This window comes from Dermacentor silvarum, chromosome 4 (genome assembly GCF_013339745.2).
Source record: "Dermacentor silvarum isolate Dsil-2018 chromosome 4, BIME_Dsil_1.4, whole genome shotgun sequence".
In the NCBI taxonomy this organism is placed as follows: domain Eukaryota; kingdom Metazoa; phylum Arthropoda; class Arachnida; order Ixodida; family Ixodidae; genus Dermacentor; species Dermacentor silvarum.
Genome location: NC_051157.2, coordinates 181,706,892 through 181,729,215, shown reverse-complemented (window position 1 = coordinate 181,729,215; position 22,324 = coordinate 181,706,892). Strand labels below are relative to the sequence as shown.

Genomic DNA, 22,324 nt, shown 5'->3' with positions numbered 1-22,324 from the left:
GTTTTGCCGGGTTCGTTTATGTTGGCATGTGCGTTTTGTGAACCGAAACTTAGATAGGGTTAGGTTCCAGTCTTCAATTTCAGGTATACAGCTTGACAAGTTCAAAGCTTAGCAATTAGCGGCTGCTTTACACAAAAGCATTCAAGTTGAACCGAATCCTGCAATAGCTTTGTTATAGTCATTACTTCGTTACATCAGACCTCATTATGGCCCTCTATCAAGTTCAACGGGACTAACCACTCCTTCGTTGTGTCCATTCTTTTGTTTACCCACTATGAAGAGTATGACCTTAAAAAGAAATTATGCTTGGTAGCCTCTCTGTATTTTTGTAGCATATGCGGGCGAACTCTGCACGTTAGTGTGGGTCGTCGGTCACTATGTGCACTTTATCTCTCCAGCTCAAGTAATATAACGATAGCAAAAGCGCGTGTTGAAATATATTCAAGCGGGTAAGGAACACAGTATGAAGTGGGCATGGTTCACATTTTCATGCCTTTCGTATATTAGCTTCTCGTCAACCTCCTCACCACGTCCATCAAAACTTTTCATAAGATTGTCCAAAACTGCAGCTGTTGATGGGGTTGCGGACGCTGCCCCTTTATTATCATAGCTTGTGAGTCATAGCGCACTGTGTACAGCCTTTGTGAAAAATAATGACAGTGTTAACGCACTGTGTACAGCCTTTGTGAAAAATAATGACAGTGATAAGGCACTATGTACAGCCTTTGTAAAAAAACGATGACAGTGACAATGCACTGTACAGCCTTTGTGAAAAACAATGACCGTGATAATGCACTATGTACAGCCTTTGTAAAAAACAATGACAGTGATAAGGCACTATGTACAGCCTTTGTAAAAAATGAGTGATAACGCACTGTGTACAGCCTTTGTGAAAAACAATGACAGTGATAAAGCACTATGTACAGCCTTTGTGAAAAACAATGAGAGTGATAACGCAATATGTACAGCCTTTGTAAAAAATGATGACAGTGATAACGCACTGTGTACAGCCTTTGTGAAAAACAATGACAGTGATAATGCGCTGTGTGCAGCCTTTTTGAAAAATAATGAGCGAGAGTGGTTTTCTTCGGCTGTTAGCCCTCTGATACCGCTTTGTAGCACCAATTAAGGTCCACAATTTTGGATAAGTGATGACTACCATCTATTTCAACTTGGAAGCGTCACAGCAACGCCCAGACGCAAGGAACTTGGGCTCTAAGTTTTTGATGAGAGCGACACATAAGAAGAGGCAACAGGTCTGCAAGTGTTGTAGCATAAAGTCTGTCTTTCACATTGTGGGCAAGCTGCCCTACCTTTCCGAGGACGAACAGGCAACGTTGAAGCATCAAGTTTGCTTTTTTTTTTCTCATTTTGGGCAAGTTGCTCTTAAGAACAGCCAACACACTGTATTTTTGCTTTTCTGATATATTGTGTCGTGTGGTTTCTGTACGCTTTTTCTTTTCTGTGCATTACTTCTGTTAACCCGATTCGTGACTCGGGACTTTATTGCTGTGTATACGTCACTTCTTCCTTCTTTATCAACTTTGTGCGCTGAGTTTTTGCCATAGATCCATATAGATCCTTACCCACTTGCCTAGTGCGTCATTCTTCACCAGCTTGTCGGCTACTGCCAACTCTAGCGATGTGTGCGTTGTCTGTGTTCTCACTCTATTTGTTAGAATTTATTTGTAAGTCTAGATGCATTTGTTGTCTACTTTGCATTTCTGTGCGATGTTCTTCTCATTTTGTGCTTTTTATATGCTCAGCCTCTACCTTGCCTTGGAATAAAAACATTGCGGGTACTCTGTGTTGTAATCGCGTCAAACGTGGCTGGTGACGATTATCTGCCCTCGCTGTTCAGTGCGCAGAGCCTGCGCGCGCATCCTTTGTTGGCGCTGTTATCGTGTTAAAAGCGCGGCGACCAAGCTGTGTCGTGTCATATGTGTTTCTGCCATGAGCTGCAATAAACGGCTTTCGCATATCGGCGTCTTCATTGTAACATTGGCGACGAGGATGGGATGAAGCAGCACTGAAGCTATGGCCACCACTTACGGCAAGCTGCCGGAGTTCTGCCCGGACTCGGGAAACATCGACGTCTACCTAGAAAGGTTCGAACTATTTGCGAAAGCAAATGGAATAGACGACGGAAAGAAGCTTGAAGTCTTCCTGACCATAATAGGAGAGAAGGCCTACGTGACACTGCGTAGCTTACTGCTGCCGAAAACGCCCACCGAAGTAAAGTACGAAGACGCCAAGAAGGTGCTGCAACAGCACTACGCCCTGAAGCGGTCTGTGGTCACTGAGCGATACCACTTCTACAGGCGGAACCAGGAGTCAAATGAAACCATCGCACAGTTTCTTGTGGAATTGAAGAGGCTCGCCGCGACATGTTCTTTCGGAAATTTCCTCCAAGAAGCGCTACGGGACCGCCTAATTGCCGGACTACGGAGCGACACCATCCGATGCCGTCTTCTTGCCTTGCCCGACGACGAGGTCACCTGGGAACGGGTGTGCAAGGTAGCCACCGCCATGGAGGCTGCACAGAAGGACACCCAGGACATGCTGTGCGACAGCGCCGGGGCCAGCAACGCTCAACTGCACTGGCAAGGAAGCCAAGGGAAGCCTAACGCAACCAGCCAGGTACTAAAAAAAAACTATACGCAAAAAACTGCAGTAGAGTGTCATAGGTGCGGTGGTCAGCACGCTCCTACAAGGTGTCCATTTGTAAAAAGTGCTTGTTTTAAGTGTTCTAAACGTGGTCATGTCGCAAAAATGTGCAAAACGCGAGTTGTTCAGGCTGTAGAAGTACCGGCAACAGAGCAGGATTTGCAGGATTTGCTGACTATATGTCAAACAAACAGAGCAGGCAGTCCGCCTCCCATAGTAGTAAAAGTAATCATAAACGGTCACGAAGTACCGATGGAATTGGACACGGGGGCTGCCGTTACAATCATGTCTGAAAAAGACTTTGCAGAGAACTTCCCTGACCTATCGTACAACTGTGAGGACGTAAAACTCGGAGTGTACAACGGCACCGCAATCAATGTAAGGGGCGTTGCCCAAGTCGATGTGAAGTGCGGGAAGCAAAGCCACCGCCTACCACTTGTCATTGCCAAGTATGAAGAAGGGGTGCGCATGCCTGTGCTCCTCGGTCGTGACTGGCTCGCAAAGATAAAAGTGAACTTGCCTGATGCCTTGCAGAAACTGCATGAGGTTGCGCTTAAAGTACAAGCAGTCGCGCCTCTAAAAACTCAAGGAGCTGTAGAAGCATTAAAACAACAGCACGCTGATGTTTTTCAAGCAGGCTATGGTGCTATAAAAGGATACAAGGGTAGCATTCGCACGAAAGAGAATGCAGTTCCAGTTTTCTGTAAGGCGAGGCCTGTACCGTATGCCTTGCGAGAACAAGTGGAAAAAGAACTGGCGGAACTAGAGAAGGCTGAAGTAATTTACCGGGTGCGGCACAGCACCTGGGCAACGCCACTAGTAATTGTGCCCAAGAAAAATGGACCAGAAATAAGGATATGTGGTGACTATAGAGTCAGTGTGAACAAGTGCATCGAGGTAGATCACTATCCCTTGCCACTTCCTGAGGATATCTTTGCATCCCTGGTGGGAGGAACCGTGTTCACTGTGTTAGACTTGGCAAAAGCTTATTTACAGCTGGAGTTGGACGAGCATGCCGAAGAACTTCTAACGGTTAACACGCACATGGGTCTCTTTAGATACCGGCGGTTGCCGTTCGGCGTTGCGAGTGCGCCTGCTATGTTTCAAGCAGTCATGGATCAGGTTTTGCATGGCATACCTGGCACAGCCTGTTACTTAGACGACGTGCTGATAGCTGGGAAAGACCTACCAGAGTGCTACAAACGAACGAAGGAAGTGCTAAATGCTCTGAGTAAGCACGGGATCCGAGTAAATGTGGCGAAATGCGTTTTCTTTCAAGAAAGGGTACAATACCTAGGGCACGAAATAGACCAACACGGTCTGCATCCCACGGCGAATAAAGTAAAAGCAATCCTTGAAGCACCGAAACCGAGCAATGTGACCCAGTTGAGGGCATTTTTAGGCCTAGTGAACTTCTATGCAAAATTTTTGCCCAATTTGGCCGGACAACTAGAACCGCTTCACCAGCTTCTACGCAAGGGAAGCATATGGCAGTGGTCGCGTCAGTGCGATGAGTGTTTCAGGCGATGTAAGCAGTTGCTAACTAAAGAAACAGTCTTGGAGCTGTATGACGTAAAAAAGGAAATCCAGCTGACATGTGATGCATCTGCTTACGGGCTGGGCGCGGTGTTATCGCACGTAGTGAATGGCGTTGAGCGTCCGGTCGCATTCGCTTCCAGATCAATGTCACAGGCGGAAAGAAACTATGCCCACATTGAGAAAGAGGCACTCGCCATCATTTTCGGCGTAAAGAAATTTCATAAGTATCTTTATGGCCGCAGCTTCGTTATTATCACTGACCATCAACCACTCACGATAATTTTTGAAGCTAGACATCACAGTAGTGCTGTGGCAGCGGCGCGAGTCCACCGCTGGGCCATTTTTCTGTCGAACTACCGTTTCCGCATTGTGCACAAACCAGGGGCAAAGATTAGCAATGCTGACGGCTTGTCGCGTCTACCATTGTCTGAAAACACTGATGATGTAGATAAGATTTTTTACTTTTCTCCTGCCAGAGAATTGCCCTTAACTGCAAAGGACATCGCACATGAAACATCTAAGGACTCTGTCTTGAGTGCTGTGCGTGAAATGACATGGCATGGCTGGCCGCGGTCGGTAGAGGCGCAGTATCAACCGTTCTTTGTAAGACGGTTTGAACTTTCGGTAGATGATGCCTGCTTAATTTGGGAGAACCGAGTGGTTATACCCCGCGCTCTTCAACAGGAAGTACTGTTGCTGTTACATGAACAACACATGGGTATCAGTAAAATGAAGGCCCTGGCGAGATCAATGGTATGGTGGCCCGGAATCGACAGCAGCCTTGAACAAACTGTAAAACAATGTCACATCTGCCAGAGTGTAAGGCCAGTGGGCCAACCAGCGCCACTGACCCCATGGAGGTGGTGCACTAACAGTTGGGAGCGAGTGCACCTCGACTTTGCAGAAAAAGAAAACAAGATGTTTCTGGTCGCAGTCGATTCACACTCCAAGTGGGTAGATGTCAAAATAATGAATTCAACTACGGCGCAAAAGACCATTGAGACAGTAAGGTCATTGTTTGCAAGCTATGGGTTGCCTCAGGAGATAGTTACGGACAATGGGCCACAGTTTCGAGCGAAAGAGTTTGATGATTTCTTGCAGGCAAACGGGGTCAAGCATACTTTGACTCCGCCTTATCATCCTCAATCTAACGGCGCAGCAGAACGAGCAGTGCAGACTGTTAAGCAGTCATTGCTAAAGCAACTGCTAGAGGATGAACGGAGCCACAGTTCCAGATCCTTGCAACACAGAGTTGACAACTTCCTTTTCGCGTACAGAACTACGCCGCACACATTCACTGGTAAAACACCAGCAGAGTTGTTTTTAAAGAGAAAGCTGCGGACAAGACTTTCTCTGCTCAAACCAGACATGGAAGGTACGATCAATTCGAAGTCTGAGAGAGAAGTGCGCAGTGCAAATAAACGTAGGGGAAAGCCTAGAGCATTTTCTGTGGGCGATCGCGTGCTCGTGCGTACTGTTCGTGGTGAACTTGTAAAGTGGCGACCTGGAAACATTGTGAGCGTGAAATCTCCGGTAACGTACCTGGTGAATGTTGATAAACAAACGCGCTTTGTGCATGCCGATCACCTACGTTGCACTTCTTTGAAACATGAAGAATATGTGGAAGACTGTGGTGATGAAATGTCTTTGCCGCATGCCAGTGATATTTTGGAAAAGGGAAATTGCTCAGCACAACCGCCAGTGTCGTCACCACAACCGCCGCACACCCCTCCTATACTTAGACGTAGCACACGGGTGACACGCCCACCAGATCGACTGATGTACCATTGAATGTGATTTTGTTTGTGGGGGAGTGTTGTAATCGCGTCAAACGTGGCTGGTGACGATTATCTGCCCTCGCTGTTCAGTGCGCAGAGCCTGCGCGCGCATCCTTTGTTGGCGCTGTTATCGTGTTAAAAGCGCGGCGACCAAGCTGTGTCGTGTCATATGTGTTTCTGCCATGAGCTGCAATAAACGGCTTTCGCATATCGGCGTCTTCATTGTAACACTCTGTCTCTTTAATTGATATATAGATTGACCGCTTGTTCCAAAAGAAAAGCGCGATGAATAAAGCCGTAGTGAATTATGATTACCTGCATATATTTCTATTATAACTTAGTCGAAATAAAGATTACGTCATGACCTCAATTCGCGCGCACAGTTTTGAGCTAAAACAAATAGGGAATCGCTAAATCAAAACGACAAACAATAGCATTGCTATTTGGGCGGAGAAAAGTGGTCTGAAATCATTAACTTTCGCCATAGCCAAACGTCGGTTGCGCACAGTAATCCAAAATTCGCGCCAGTGAAACCGAAACGGGAAGCGCAGGCCAGTTGCTCTCACCAACCACCAGGTGCGCTAGAGTCGATTGGGCCGCCGGGGTCTATGGGAGTGTCCACTCTTTAACTTTTTTTTCTTTCTTTATGGCTAAACGTCGCCTCCCTTCCCTCCCCCCTTCCCCCCCCCCGCGCCGGAAGAAGGTGCGTTTGCTCTACATATATGGAGATTGTAAAGGAGGAAAGAGACGCCTACATCTGCAGCCCTTAAGGGAGCACGGCGCAGAACGCGCGTTTGTTCTCCGCCGTGCGTTCACTCCCCGTGAAAGCGCGCGCCCCTCGCGCCCTTTCACTCGCACATACAGCGTTCGGCGGCGCGCGGCGACGATTTCATCTCCATTGACGTCATACGGAACCTCACGGCGACGGCGACGCCGACGGCAGAAATCTGCTTTTGAGTGTCCATATAATTGCTATCGCAATAATAATGCGGTAAAATGAAATCTGTTCAAACAAACCTCCATTGCATTTATCATGCCAGGACGGAAATGGTACGAGAACAGCATCACGGGTGGCCGCGGATCAGACCAGCACTCATGTAGTACGGCCGGCAGAAGACTATCGTCTTTCGACGACATTTGCAGCGAAGCACGCAGATACGCGGCAATTTTTTTTTTCAATGTCATCGCGGTGCTATTGAACTTTGTTTGTATTGCGCACCACATTTGGTCGTGAACGCAACCATGTAATGCCACTTCAAGAACAATTTTCTTACGAAGAAAGGCTCACCTTGCCAAGTGCTGCGAGTATGATGATAGGCGCCCCAATCGCTGCAATCTTCGTCTGAAATGTTAAGAATAATCGAGCGCGTCTTTGTAGGCGTTCGTCACTCGTCTATGCGAAATTTCGGGAGCAGTTTGCTTACTTAAATAACTCCCGCGCGTTAAAAACACTGTAACGCTAAGCGGCTTTGCCACCAGTACGTACCCGCTCTTCGAAGGAAAGCTCGTCGGCGTCCAAGTTTGTATACTGAAAGAAAACAACATACAAAACATTCCGCCAGATGCGACCTTTGACCATAAATTCCTTCTCACTCTCTTTCTCGACGAAGAAGAAAGAGAAAAAGGAAAGAATATCATCGTAAAACATTTTGTCATGAAATAAAAAAGGCCATTTAGCGGAGAGTGGCATTTCGCCACTAAAAAAACCCGTACGGGTTAAAAAAAAAAGCTTCAATCGTAAAAAAAAAAAGAATTTGTCCTGGAGCCGTATTCTGTAACGATTCGGTTTCCGCGAAATTCAGTTTGGCGGTGGCGTCACATTTGGGCGATACGCTGACGTAGTGAGATCGAGAGGAAGAACAGAGGCCAATCGGCACTCAGGTTTTTTTTTTTTTTTCTGGATGTGAACGTCACAACCCAAGGGAAAATATAGCAAATTAGGAAACCTTTTTGCTCTGAACGCCAATCTCGCCCGCGCACACGGCACGCATAGGTTCTGCACACGGTGCCTTCGAACCACACCGAAGCACTTCGCCCCACTTCGCCTCGTAGCCGACGGCGGATTCGGTTTGCGCATGATTGACATGTGCGCGACGTCATCATAATATGCGTGCGCACCCCGAGGCGATGGTGTCGCCCACGCGGCAACCAATCGCCACTCGCAAAGCGAATTCTTCGAAAACCGAAGCTTTGCGGAATACGGCTCTTGGGTAAACTCCGCACCAGGGTAATCATTTCTTCAACTACGAAGCATTCTTTTAAAAGAAAAATGAGAAACTCGTATGGGTGTTTGTTTTCTTTGGAGCGTCATGGCTATTCTCGAGTAAATGCCATTTTTTTTTCCTTTCACGTAACCTCCTCCACACTGCGGTTTCCTGCGGAGATCATTTGCCGTAATTATTTTCTTTTCGATTAAGTGTAGCTCGTGTTATTGCCGCAAATAACGAGGCGCAGTGAACTGCTTAATAACCAGCACAATTTAGAGCCCCTACGTAGACCGCTTTTTCAATGACGTGCCATGGCCATAGATAAGACCTCTGAAAGTGTTCTCACTGTGCTGTAAAATCGCGATATACGCTAGGAAATTATTGCTGCGCGACGATGGAACGATCCAGCGTTTTCAAATAGGCTCTGGGACCGCGCGGTTAGTCGTTCATCTCATAAAGTTAACGCCATTTACAGTAATTTATTTCCAATACTGTGAGCTCTTTCGGGTTTTTACAGGGTGGTTATTTCCTTTATTAAAAGAAAAAAGCTAAGCAACCGCACAGAATAACAGCGTCCGAAAGATTATTTAGAACAAAATCAGGTAGCGGAAAAACTGCGCATGGTATGTGATATATACTGCATATTCAAACACGCGGCACACAAAACCGACAGCAAACGATAAGCAAGTAAACAATGCAATTACAACATAAAAATAGTCTTAAACATCTTACAGAGAACATCCAAGCCGAACAATAGAACCCTAAATTAAGCAAGCAGCAACGCCAATTTCTTTTGAAAACATTGTCAGAGAATTCGTACTTTAATGCCACTGTGGCAAGCTTGTTCCAGTCTTCTATTTTTCTGAGAAGAAATGCACGTGTGCTTGAACATGTCGACCCCTCTAATGTGAGGTTTCGAGGATGTATGAACGACCAGAACGAGGCGACGCCCTTATGGAATCTTCTTCCACATATTTTCTTCCAACCGCAAGAAAAAGTGCACTTCCGCCCTGCGAAAGTGAATGATGAAAAGACTATCCGAAGTAACGTTATTAGCCAGAGGGAGGGATCCAGAGGGAGCCAGAGGGAGGAATAGCCAGAGGGAAGGATCAGTTGGTCAGAAATTCGGAAGGCGGAATGAGAAAGCCGAGGCTGCCTGGGACGCTGCGGGGTCGGAGGCGCCGGTGGATTCCATTCTCACCGTACTAAGCACACAGTCGCAAAGTTTCCAAAGTCCGTGGCCACCAGTATTGTAGATGTAGCATGCATGTGTTGCACATGAAGAAGTTGCTTAAAGGGTCCCTGAAATGGTTCGGACAAATTTTGTAGACGCGTAGGGCACAGCTACACTAAAACATTCGCGTCACAATTTAAGTGAAGCGTCTCATATTAAGAGAGCTACGGACGATTACAAGTTACCGTCCTCCCTAGCCATGGATTTCCTCCTCAACTCGGTCGCCGAATGATGGCGGCGACGCTCCGCCTTCGCTGGCTCTACGTCATGTTGGGACGTGTTGTCGCCTATTTCCGGCTGCCTGGGACCCAGCGCGCGAAGGCTCTCCAACCTCTCCGCTAACCAGCCGGCCGTCGATCCCCAGCGAGAGCGATAAAGCAGCGTGCGTTGCGAGCGTTCTGTCGCAGCGCCGAGCGTGTCCGGTATTCCGGTAACCACAGGCGAGCTGGGTGTTTTGACGGATAGCCTGAGGCGTATACTAAAGCCCCTCCATACCACTGTGATGAAGGAGTTTCGTTCACAGAACACCCATAGTTTCGTAGACGTACGTGAGCGGCCTGATCGGCATGCACGGTCCAGCCATCTGGTGGCGCAGAGCTTAACCAGCCAAATACAGAGCTAATATTCCTGTAACCAAGTACAAAACATTTTAAACATGACAACGTGTTCAAGATTACGCCCCTGCCAAAAATTTGACCCAGCAGCAAAGTTGGAAAAACATCGTTACTGCTATATTAGCTGTGTGTTTGGTTGAGCTTTGTGCCGGCAGGTGGATGCACCGTCAAAGCAGTTCACGTTTACGCCTCCGTTCATCACGTAAAACGTAGTAAAACGGCCAGTACACTTGCGCTTGCGTTTACCTGAATATCGGACACGCTAAACTCTATTGTGGCAAACTTTCGACGTGAAGCGACGGCCGCAAACGCGTAGATGCTGGTGCCGTTTGGATTGGTTTGGATACCGAAAGTCCGATGCGCTGCAGCCACTCCGCTCGTCTGCTGCCTTGCAGCGGGGCACGATGTCGCAGCTTGACATGTCGCCGATCGCTACGTTTGCAGCCCACAACGCAGCCAGGGCGAACCATGGTGCTCGCGAAAAGAAAGAACAAGACCAACACTGAACGCGCAGCTCTCGTCAACACGGAGCACGTTTTAACACAAGCAGACGACACTTGCTGTGGGCCGGAAGTGCTTTTAGTGTTGTGATACATGTCCTTGTGCATTCTCTTTGTTTCTTTTTATAGAAAGAAATTAACTAACATCTATACTATTACGAACGACATTTGTTCGCCATAACGTTGGAAAAAAGTTGCAGTGGCTTAGCTCGGCTATGCCAGGATATACGTAGCGTTAGCAAAGGTTCAGCTGATTATTCCTAGCTTTCCTGGTTGTCTAGATTGTCAAGGATTGGTAACGCCAAGAGTGGAATCTTCTGCTTAACGAGAAAGTTCTTGCACGTTGTACAAACCCGCGCCACGGTTTCAGCCCACTGAGGCGCCGCCGCTAAACTTAACGTTTCACGCATGGCACTACTCAGCGGCGTCAAGTCTTTCATGTGCCATAGTCTTTCGCACACGTCGCACACATATCCAAACGGATTGTTTACGAAGTCCGTCTGGAAGGTCCGAGTCGCACTGGCGCTTTCGCTGAGTTTCACAGTATATTCAGTCGATCGGCGAGCCTTGACGTCATCGACGGCGTTTTGTTGTTGCTGCAGGGGCGGTCGGGCACGTCGCTAAGCCTCCTGGCGACGCCGCTTTGCTAGACGTTCGTCCCTTTGCTCCAGTGTCTCCGCAGCACGTTTAGCCTTCTTCTGTTCATTCCTCCTACGCTCAACCGCTAATGTAACATTTCAATGGTGAATATCAGATTTGGGCTAGAGCCCGTCGTATACACTAACGTGTTTGTCTTTGATCGTAGTCCTTGATAAATCGCGTTGAGCAAGCGCGCACAGCTAAGAAACTTGGCTTTCCTTAAAAAAAAAAAAGATACCCACACACGTGTAGCTTTTCGAACTTTTATGCCACTGATAACGTAGATGCTTGGACCAGTTGGTATGACGTACAAGGAATTTTATATCATTTTACAGCGAACCTTTATAGGTTTTGCGACGTTTATCATGCATGTGTTGTTTTCTACAATAACTTGCTGTCCACGTTACTGATAATATTTCATGGAACATGTTTAATAACCAAACGTTAACGACGCGATCGGCATGGTTTAACGATATTTTAACGTAGTATCTCTTTCTGCAACTTCACCAAAACATTCGTTATAAAAGTGTACAGAAATGTATAACACATTTTAACGCGATCCAAGCTGCAGTATACCCCTTGTGTTTGGGACACTTTGTGATAGTTGTGTAAGATATGGAACGCAAGGTATGCTAGAAACGTTTGTCGACTGCAGTTGACTTCCGCGCACGCTTGAGTCTGTCTTAATATGCTTTCGACGTCTCTTTATAAGTAATATTGCAGCTTTGTGATCGTTAGGCTAATGTTTCTCGTCTTGTGCACCTTTCACAAAACATACGAGAAAAATTACGGTCTACGCTTTTTAAATCCTTCCACTACACCTTGCTCATCTTGCATCTAGCACTAAATTAAGGTCGCTATACTATGCAAGTTATTCGCTTAAATGTTGTTCCAAGACATTCGTGCCAAGAAAAAAACTATTGATTGGAACCGCCTGCCCGCCTCTAACGCCTCCACTACTAAACCATGCATGTTTGATCAAATCAGCCTAGTGAAACTTAGATGTAACAAGTAAAAAAAAAAAAATCAGATCCCTATTACACTACCGTGCAGATGGAATCCAGCGAAGCTGTGGTGGGTTCTGTCGTTGGCACGAACTTGCCAGGCAACTACTTCGGGATCCGATGAGTCAAGCTTCTCCGTTCTTCTGCGCTGTTCAGCAGCATTTGCGCTCTCCTTCTCCATGGCTATACCACACTGGCAAACGCCAGTCAGAAGCGCAGCGGCTCCAGCGCAGTGTCAGACGGCGACTGCACAGCGAGCTCGCGCCGGCGCCAGTGCGTCTACCACGGCTACGACGTCACTCCTCTGGAATGCGCAGACCGGCGGCGGTGAGTCGCGCGCGGCGGCGGCGGAGTGCGCGAGAGGTGCCGGCTCCGGTGGCTCCGGTGCGCAAGCCGTGTGACATCACTGATCCTTGCGCATGCGCAGCACGGCTCTTGATGTGCCGCGCGAAACGGGCTTGGCTAGGCCAGTGTAGCTAAAGCTACAAAATTGTCGATGACGCGCCTTGGGCAGCCAATCGGATAGCTGGCCCAGTGACGTGTTATAGTAGTGAACTAGATACGGGTAATGGTTCGAGGTAGGGTTGCCAGATTAGGCTATTAATAGCCAAATTGGGCTACTTTTTACGCGGCTTGGCGTCGAAAATTCCGAGTTGGCTACATGGCTATACGTGGGCTATTTCTGTATTAAGGACGTCAGCACTGACAAAATTTGGGAACGCCGGTTTATGAAAACCCAAAGCTCATTGCTGCGAAAAAGTTATGTAATCAATCTCGAAGGCCGTGTTTTTAGGCAATGTCAGCGCTGAGTGCATGGCGTTAATTCATCGCTGCCGTGTTTACACGCCTTTCCAGGCTAAGCTCTCTTTTTGTTTTGGTTTCGGCGCCATCTGCTGCCCCTTCACACGTGGTTCAGTAAGAAAACCGTTCTGAAAACTAAGCATGGGCAAGTGGGCGAAATACAGCCGTGCATATAAGAAGGAATTGGAGAAGGACCCCTGTTTCAAAGGTGAATTGTACTTTATGCGCATATTTGGTTTTAAGAGCGTCTGGTGGTGCGTTGTTTCGGAATGAAGTAAGAAGTTCGGCAAATTTCTTACTCTATTACAAAATGTCCGAAATTCATTCCGCATTCCAAGGCAACTATTGCATCTGCAAAGCATAAAGCCATTCAGAATTTAAAATATTGCCGTTGAGAATGGGGATGTTTTAAGGTAGCGTGAAGGTCTTGCGTGAGGCTCCCACATGATCCCGAACTTCGGCACAGGCACGAGCGCGCTGTCGCACTTCGTACTTGCGGTGGACGCACTTTGTACTCGCTCGTCGTCTGCCGTTATCTCAAGATTTGTACCCACGGCACTGTGCGCGTGGAGGACCGCTGCCGTTCCGTCCCCTCTTGCCCTTCTAGTCTTTGGAAACACACAGGTATTGCCGGCTTTATTACAGAAAGGATAATCGAATGCGCTATAGGATATTTATTGCGTTTCCTTTTCGCAGAAGTAAGAACGCACGTGCGCCATTTTCAGTTAGTGTGACGTAGTGACGTTAACGGAGGGTGCGCCAGCCAGGTCGAGCCGATTGTGTTCGCGAAGAACGGGTTATCAGAGTGCGCGGGCTCGTTTCCTTTACTGTTGTCTGCACCGGCAGGCTGACCACCCGTAAAATGAGTATTTTTGGAACGTGATAATGCTTTCACAAGGTTTAACAAAAGTGGTTGTCTATGATAAAATAACAGGTAACTGAGCAAGAGGTATTTCCTTTTATTGCGATAGCAACTATATGGGGACTCCAAGCGCATATCTAGCGTGGTCGTGGTCGTCGCTGTGAGGTTGCGTCTAAAGTTAAAACACGGTAACATCGTCGCCGCGCACGTATGTTTCCCAGTGGAATTACATTTCTTCATTTTTTTTTCAAGAGAAGGTAAGGTATACACAGCCCCCCTCGGAAATTTGGCAACACACGCATTCGCGCCTGCATTCACAGAAACTTTCGCACACGTTTTCAGATTTCACGAATCTTGCCAGGTAATCCCTGTTTAAAAATTGCACAGTTCAATGCTTCGATACTAATACCACCTGGGTTAAATTGCCAGCGCCGTAATCCAGGTTGCAATTGAAACTCTAAACTTTATTTCACCTCTACTGCTACGGGCCAGCAGGTCGTTCCATTTTTGCACTCAAAGGCGAATTGCAGTCACAACTTTCCCTTCTTTGCACGAGGAAAATGCGAGGTTTCAAGTTTTCTCCAGAGTCCAGTGTGCCTCTAAGCGGCAGCATTTGCTAACTCAGCGTCAAGCTGCTTTCGAGTAAAAAATACAAAATTGAGAAAGAGAAGAGAGCGGGATAGAAATAACATGTTTATTTTATGAATCATGCTTAGGAAAGGCATCACTATTCTAAAATGCATTGAGCTCGGGCCGCCTCTTGGGCACTCGATCGTGACCAGCCGACGGTGATCCTAGAGGCTGGAGCTGGCAGTATTTTGCCCGACACTTGTAGAAAAATCCCTCGAGTAAAGCGAGGCGTGAACTAAAGTTAGCTCACAACATGGCTCAGTAAATGCTGATCGCGTCATGAATCAATCGGAAACGAAATCCTTCGGCTCGTAACAATAAGCGGTGTCCAAATCCACGTACGAGTGGCAGCTCTCACTAGAATTCTTTACGCAGATCTTGAGGCCACTGGTGTGCTGGTTGCATGCGGCGGAAGTAATTTTGGAGCCGGAAATACGCAGTGAACCATCTGCACCATCTATAAGACACCAGCAGAACATCAAACGTTTGGCTATGTTTTGGGCTACTTTTGGGTCACAAAAAATTAGGGTCTGGCTATCTTTGGGCTACATTTTGGGATCATTTGGCTATTTTTTGTTGGGGCCATCTGGCAACCCTAGTTCGAGGGAGAGTGGATAGGGGCAGCACCGGCGAGGCGAAAAACACGGAAATATTCGCGCGCCGTGTGGTGGCGCCACTGCGCTCTTCACCTGAAGCCGCATCCCCGCCGCACGCGTTCGGACAGGCCCCGACGTGTTTACCGATTGTAGTTGCATGTGTGTGGTCTTGTTGGTGGCGTGTGCGCGTTGAGTTGGCTGATTTACTGAATTATGAGATAGGGAGACCTCGGCGAAAGAACTATTGCTTTGCGCCTGGTTGCAAGACTGGGTACAGCAGCGTGAAAGAGGCCCCGAAGTTGTCTCTGTTCAGTGTCCCCGAGGATGAAGAAATGCGCCTGACATGGGAGTGGAATCTACACCGCAAGGACAAGCCGCTGGATGCCACTAACGCCGTGTGCTTGCTTCATTTTCAAGGAAAGTATATACTTAGCGATTACGTGCACGTGATCGAAGGCAAAGAGGTACGTACACCACGCGGAAAGCCCTCTTTCTCGAGAGACGCCGTGCCCATGATTCTGCCTAAGCTCCCCATGTACCTTTCAAAAAATCCATGGCGCGAACTGCCCACGAGGAAAAGGACTGCCTTACATCTCCATGGTGACCAGACGAAAATGCGGCGCCTGCGAGAGGGCGACCTGCAGACCAGTGAAACTGTGGACATAGGTGACGGCGCTGAAAATCGCGCCTTTGTGCTGAGAGAAATTCCCAAACCCACTGAGCATTGGGCACTGCTCACGTTTCCGAACTATGATGGTGTTGGGTATATTTTTGCTTCGTTGGACAGTGAGAAATGACTGTCGGCGCTGAGAAGAATGCGCAGAGTAATTTGCCGCACGTACATACGAAAGATGCTCGTATGTGAGAGTGTGTCACGGACGATGGACGAGGCAAAGCAGGTGCTGGAGGTAGCACATTCATTGCAAGTTTGCAAGGGAGCAGGCAGGTTGGAACTCCACGGCGACAGGGCTGAGAGTTACTATTGCCAGTACATTGTCTCTCCTGAAGTACTTGGCAGAAAATGTAGGGTTCAAGTACTTGTTGACTGCTCGTCTCAGCACCGACTCCGTTGAGCACATGTTTGGCATTATCCGCCAGTCCAGCGGCTGTAATGCCCACCCCTCGCCAGATCAGTTTCTTATCACAGTAAACTGTTTGTCATTTTACAACATGGCAAGGAGTGTGGACGGTGCAAATGGCACCCCTGATATCATAAATGCACTTCTCAGCGTGGACGACAAAACTCCCAACATTTCTCCAAACAGTGTTGATGAGCTGCTCGCCCAAGGGAGGTTAGAAGAAGCTGAAGAGTCTCTAGCCATAGTAGAAGCTCCCCGTGCTAGCCACTCATCATTAGTAATGGAGAGGAGTGACTCGCGGCTCATATAATTACGTAGCAAGCTACGTAGCAAGAAAGTGCGTCCTAAAAGTTAACTGGTGTCTATGTGAGCACATCCTCCTCGTCAGGCGAACAGAAGCCACATCTGTTAACCTTAGAGTACACTGAGCAGTGTGACTGGGGTGGACTTTTGTATCCGTCGCAAGATTTGTACTCATTTATTGACACTCTTGAGAACATATTCACAGAATGCTTCAACATTTTAGAGCTGCACACGAACAGCATCTGCGATGTTGTGGCTCTTGTAAAGAATAATTTCCTCTGCTCCAATGGTGTTTGATACGACGCTCACAAGGAAGAAGTAAGCATGAGTATTCTTTCTATGTCCTCACGCGACTCCACTTCTTAGTCAAAGGTATTAACAGCTCGAGAAGCGCAAAGCCTCAGAGAGCTAAGCACCTTAAGCTGAGCAGGACGACCTAGGGGCCTGGTTTTGTTTTGACGCCGCTTTTGTGATCTGAGCGTTTGTCCTGAATAAAATAGTTTCGTACCTTCCTTCAGAGCCTCTCTCTCTTTCAACTTTTTTTTTTCAATCACGGCCCCGGCGGCACCCTTCGCACGCTAACCTTCCCCTCCCCCGCTTCTAGAGTATGTTCACCTCCCCGCCTTGCTCCCTTGCGCGCGCGAGAAGACGCCGCGCTTCAAGTCACTATCTTTCTCGGCTCACCGTCGAACACAACACCGCGCACCTAGGCCGTCATCTTGTCGCACTTGTAATTTATACGGCACCTCACGGCGACTCCGACGCCGATGGTGGCGGAGGGCATTCGCCTGGGGTGTCCATATAATTGATATCGCAATAATAAGGATAAGTCCTCGACGTGAGAAACTGGGGCGAACCCAGACTGGAGGCATTTGTTGGGGGACAGCTGTTAGTTGCTTCAAATGCGCGCCTTCTGTTAGCCTCGTTCCTTCGCTTGAAACGATATTTGCAGTCCAGAGCTCCGCTCGCCGTCGCCGCCCTGCGTGGCCTGTCAATCAGGCTAAGCTGATCGTCCAAGGCCTCGCTGGCCAGCAGCGACTCCCACCGCTCCACTCTGGGGTGTTGGATGAGCGGTAAAGTAGTGATTGGACGAGTACGCCCATGTCATGTGGAATAGAGTGGCTTTCTCGGAACACCACGGGCAGCGTGAAGGGTATGCCGTGGTGTGGAATTTGCTGAGGAGGTGGAGGTTGGGGTAGGTACCTGCCTGGATAATTCTCCAGCTGGTAGCCTCCTCTTTGGTGAGTGAGCGATGGGGGGAGACTATTTTCTTCAGGTACCCTGATAATAATTTAGAATGGACGAATAGTCACACGGTACTGTAACGGGTGCCTCAGGGGCAGAGTGATCGGGTGCACGGCTTGTATATCCTCGAGGGACCCTGTCTGGTCGGTTTGCCTCCAGCCCCACGTGGCCAGGTGTCCACATGATCTTATGGCTGATCGGAGGTGTTCGAATGTGCAGCTGTTCGCCAGAGGTCGACAGACGCGGACTTTCAGCTAGTTGCGGTAGGCGGCCTGGCAGTCCGTGACAACGTGAAACGACCGTCCTAGCTTGTTGCCGTGAGCGATGGCAATTGCGATGGCAACTTTTTCAGCCTCCATGATGTTCTGGCAGTGGAGGGAAGCACTGGCTAGTTCCTGTGGTGGTGGTCGAGGACGACCGCCACTGCTCGGGTGCGGGTGGTATCATACAGTGCTGCGTCGGTGTAGCAAGTGGTGTTTTTCTCACCGTACGTGAGGGCTAAGGCCTAAACTCGTGCTTCCCGTCGGCCCAGTTACAGTAGGGGGCCAATGTTGCGTGGGATAGGCGCAACGGTGAGTGTTGAGCAGACATGATCTGGGACTGGGTAGAGTCGGGCTGCCTCCCGGAGGGTACCAGTGTGTCCGAAGAGCTGCAGAAGGGCGCGGCCTGTGGGTGTGTGCGTTGAACGCTGGAGCAGAGTGGCCACTTGTGCTTCGCATAGCTCCGTGAAGATGTTATGTACCACTATAGCAAGGAGTTTGCTCGTTGGGGCGCTAGGGTGAAGCTTTAAGGCCACCCGACAGGCCCGATGCATCATGGCGTCAATTTGGTCGCGTTCTTGCTGATTTAGGTGATGGTAGGGGAGGCCGTAGATGATTTGACTCACTATCAGACTTCGAACGAGCTTGAGAGTGTCTTCTTCCAGCATGCCATGGCGGCGGGTGGTGATGCGGGCAATCATGTGGGCGTTGTGTTGCGCAAGAGTGTGAGGGTATGTGCGGCGCGACGGCTGGATTGCAGCCACACACCTAGCACTTTGATGATGGAGCGTTCGGGGACGAGTTTGCCAGCGAAGAGAATCCGCATGGGGTTTTTGCTGGGCAGTCTGGCGCGGCTGGGTTGTGGACTCGGAGCAGCTCGGACTTTTCGGTGGAGCAGGCCAGCCCGCGGGCATGGAGCTCGACACAAGTGGCGGCTTGCTGGAGGTTGTATTCTTTTTCCCCGAGGGAGCCCTGGATAGCTCAGACCGTGATATCGTCCGCATACATTGTATGGCGAATGCCCTCGGTTTGTTGGAGTTGATGTGCCAGGCCCACCATGGCCACGTTGAAAAGGAGGGGGGAGATGACCGAACCCTGCGGCCTACCCTTATTAGGGGCTACGAGGGTGTCTGGTCGGATCGTCCACATACCGACAATGGTAGTGCGATCGGTGAGGAATGCTTTGACGTAGTCGAAGACACGGTGGCCGCAGTTCAGGGCTGCAAGGCCTTCGATGATGGGTGGGTCGCTAACGTTGTCAAATGCTCCCTTGATATCAAGCGCCATGATAACGTTTTCACCATAGCGAGGTACGGGTTCAATGACTTACTCTTTTTGTTGGAGTAGGACGTCTTGAGTGGACAGATGCTCACGGAACCCGAACATCGTGTGTGGGATCAGGTTGCCATCTTCAAGGTAGGTCTGAAGGCGGAAGGTGATCACGCGTTCGAAACGCTTGCCCAGACATCAAGTAAGGGAGGTCGGACGCAGATTCTCGATTTGCAACTTCTTGCCTGGTTTCGGGATAAGGATCACCTCGGCACCGGGGGGATGGTGCCGTTCTGCCAATGGGTGTTCAAGAACGCCGTGAGGTCTTGCAGGGCGGTGTCATTGAGATTGCAGATCAGCGAATTTGTAATGCGGTGAGCCCCGGCAGCAGTGTTGAGTGTGCTGACACTTCCTCGATCGTTATGGGGCGGTCCAGGAGGGCGTTTGGGGAGCCTTGATAGACAGTGTTGGCAGGGGGTGGGTTAATTGTGATCGCCAAAACGTCTGCGGCGGAACTGGTCGAGAAGGTCGTCGTCAGTGCCGTCAAATACGTGAATGAGGCGATGGACGGCCTTGTTCGTTTAAGTTCTGGACCATGTGGTCGATGAGAGCCCGCAAAAGCGCCATGTGCGCGCCGTCCCCAAAGAGCCCTTAAGGGTGTCCGTGAATTGCGCCAAGTTGAGTTCTGCTAGGCTGGCGGTGTATTCCTCCGCTTGGTGGTGACGTGGGCACTTTCTACCTTACGTTTTCGATTATGTATTTGAGTCTTCCAGCGGAGAAGTAGACTGCGACGTGCTTCCCACTGGTGGCGCAGGTGGCCGTCTACCTCGGGGGTCTGGGCGGTGCGGGTGATCTGTTTTGTATGGCGATCTTGGGTGCGGCGAAGCTGTTCGCACCAGTCCGTAAGGCTGGCGTTAGCGTCGGGGGTTTGCTCGCTATCGCATCGGAATGCATCCCAATCGGTGATTTTTGCTTTCGCGATGGGACGCCGCAGGGCATCCTCAGTGAGTTGTGTGCGAAGGATATAATGGTCACTACCCAGGGTTTCCATAAGATTCTCCGAAGTGTACGCGGAGCTGCCTTGGGTGAAGGTAAGGTCAGGGCAGGTATCACGGCAAACACTGTTACCGATACGGGTGGGCGTGGTAGGTACAGTGAGGAGCTCGAGCCGGTAAAGTCGACGGCAGCGGCAATTTGCTTGCCCGTGTGGTCGGAATTCCTGTAGCCCCAGCTTGTGTCTTGGGCACTGAAGACCCCGAGTAGGATCAGATGATTATCCTTGGCGAGGGTACAGTCACCTCGGATAAGGGCATGAAAGTCTTTGTGGCGTTGCCGGGGGGGGGGGGGTGTTGGCATTGAGAATGAAGATGCTGTGCTTGCTGATTTTTTTCGGCGCCGGAGACGTCATGGGCAATGACCGTGAGCGCCTTATTGACGAGAATGGCCGCTTTGCCCTCGGTCGGACTGTCATAGGCCTCGTAACCTGACAGGGTCGGCGAGACACCTGGCTCCTGTAGGGCGATGACGTCTGGCGGATACAGTTGGGTGTATTGTTGAAGGAGGCTCCACTTACGACGGCAGCCTCGGCAGTTCCATTGGAAGATTTATAAGCATTTTTGCTGAGATGCGGTGGTACTGCTCATGTTAGTTCCGAGAGGTGGGGGTAGTGTGAGTTGGGGGGCCTTGAGGCTAACTCCGGGGCCAGTGGCTGTCCGCGCGGGGGTGACCGGCGTGAGCTGAATCGGGGGATTGGAGGTAGGGGTGGGCGTTCGTTTCTTGCGGTGGGAGCCGCCTACTTCCGCAAAGCGGGCCTCAAGGTGCGTTTCGACATCCGCGAGACGTGTGCCCAGTTGGGAGAGCTTGGCAGAGAAGCTCTGCGTAAGTTGGTGGTGTTGGTTCCGATGTTGCGTGAGTTGTTTCGTGAGTTCTCGCAACATTTCCTGTAGTACGGAATATGTGATGGGGGCGTTCCTGGGGAAATGCAGGACGATCCGCGCAGGGAGGGGCCTCGTGTGTGGGGTGGAGTGGGGGGTGGGGGCGTGGTGGCTTGGGTGATAAGGGCGCGTAGCTTAGCCATTTCATGGGCGTGTTCGGCTTTAAGTTGTGCGAGTTCCTTAAGCTGCTGGTTCTCGTGGGCCAGTGCTTCATATTGAGGTGTTGGTGGGGGATTTGAGCGCGGGGTGGAGTGGTCTCTGCCACAGTTGGCCAGCTTACTTTGGCGGCCCTGTCGGGCGGCGGGGCGGCTGGCCGGCCGGAGGGTCCAGCGGAGCCCTTCTGTTGCAGGCCGGTGCGTCGGTCCTGGATGGCGTTGCGTTCCGGCTGGGCGCGGGAGGGAGCTGCGTTGCTCTGGCTGGGAGGGTTGAAGCTGGTCCAGACTGGCTGGTGGGAGCGGCGGGAATGACTGTGATCGGAAGCGGGACCGGGAATGGGTTTTTGAGGGGTCGTCATCGTTGCTGAACCACCGGCGGCGCGCGCTTGGCGGCTGGCGTTGAGGGTTTCTGCTGTGGAGAAGAGTTTTGAGACGTTGAGGGCACTCCTTGGCCCCTGAGAGGTGCCCTTCTCACACAGCTTGCACTGAGGAGTGCAGAGGTGGTTCTCAGCGGGGTTCAAAACGCCATACTGGCGGCACACGGCAACGCCCCGGGTGGGGCAAACGTGCGAGCGATGACCAGGCTGGTGGCACACCTGTCCGGTTAAACGGTACGGGTGGCACGCCACCCCCCCCCCTCCCCGTAGCAGAGAACGTAGCGGGGAACAAGGGTCGTTCGAAGTTATAACGGCAGTCTTCGATGTCCCAAGCATGCGGGCGCTATGGATAGTAACGCCCCGCGTCCGCATTCGCAGGTTAGCTTTCTGTTCATCTGGAGAACTCACCCTGGGAGATAACACTCCCAGGGTGAGTTCTAGTTGCCCAAAAAAAATACAACATAAATACCTCAGAAAGTGGATGGGAAAACGGCTCCTAGGTAGCTCAATGGTGAGAGCATCGCACGCGTAATGTGAAGACGTGGGTTCGTTCCCCACCTGCGGACAGTTCTTTTTTTTCATCTATTTTCATTTCCATTAATTTATCATTTCTTTAATTCAATTCCTAAAG

General features: G+C 49.9%; 1 protein-coding gene across 1 annotated transcript; it reads left to right on the top strand.

Annotated features, from left to right (window-relative positions):
* Positions 1-1,809: 1,809 nt before the first annotated feature.
* Positions 1,810-6,211, top strand: LOC119449089 (uncharacterized protein K02A2.6-like). The gene has a single exon (XM_049666254.1). The coding sequence runs from the start codon at positions 2,038-2,040 to the stop codon at positions 5,995-5,997; it is 3,960 nt and encodes a 1,319-aa protein (XP_049522211.1). The 5' UTR covers positions 1,810-2,037; the 3' UTR covers positions 5,998-6,211.
* Positions 6,212-22,324: the final 16,113 nt, after the last annotated feature.

What these genes read in the sequence shown, in the direction of transcription:
- LOC119449089 (XM_049666254.1), top strand. Translation starts at nt 2,038, where the DNA reads ATGGCCACCACTTACGGCAAGCTGCCGGAGTTCTGCCCGGACTCGGGA.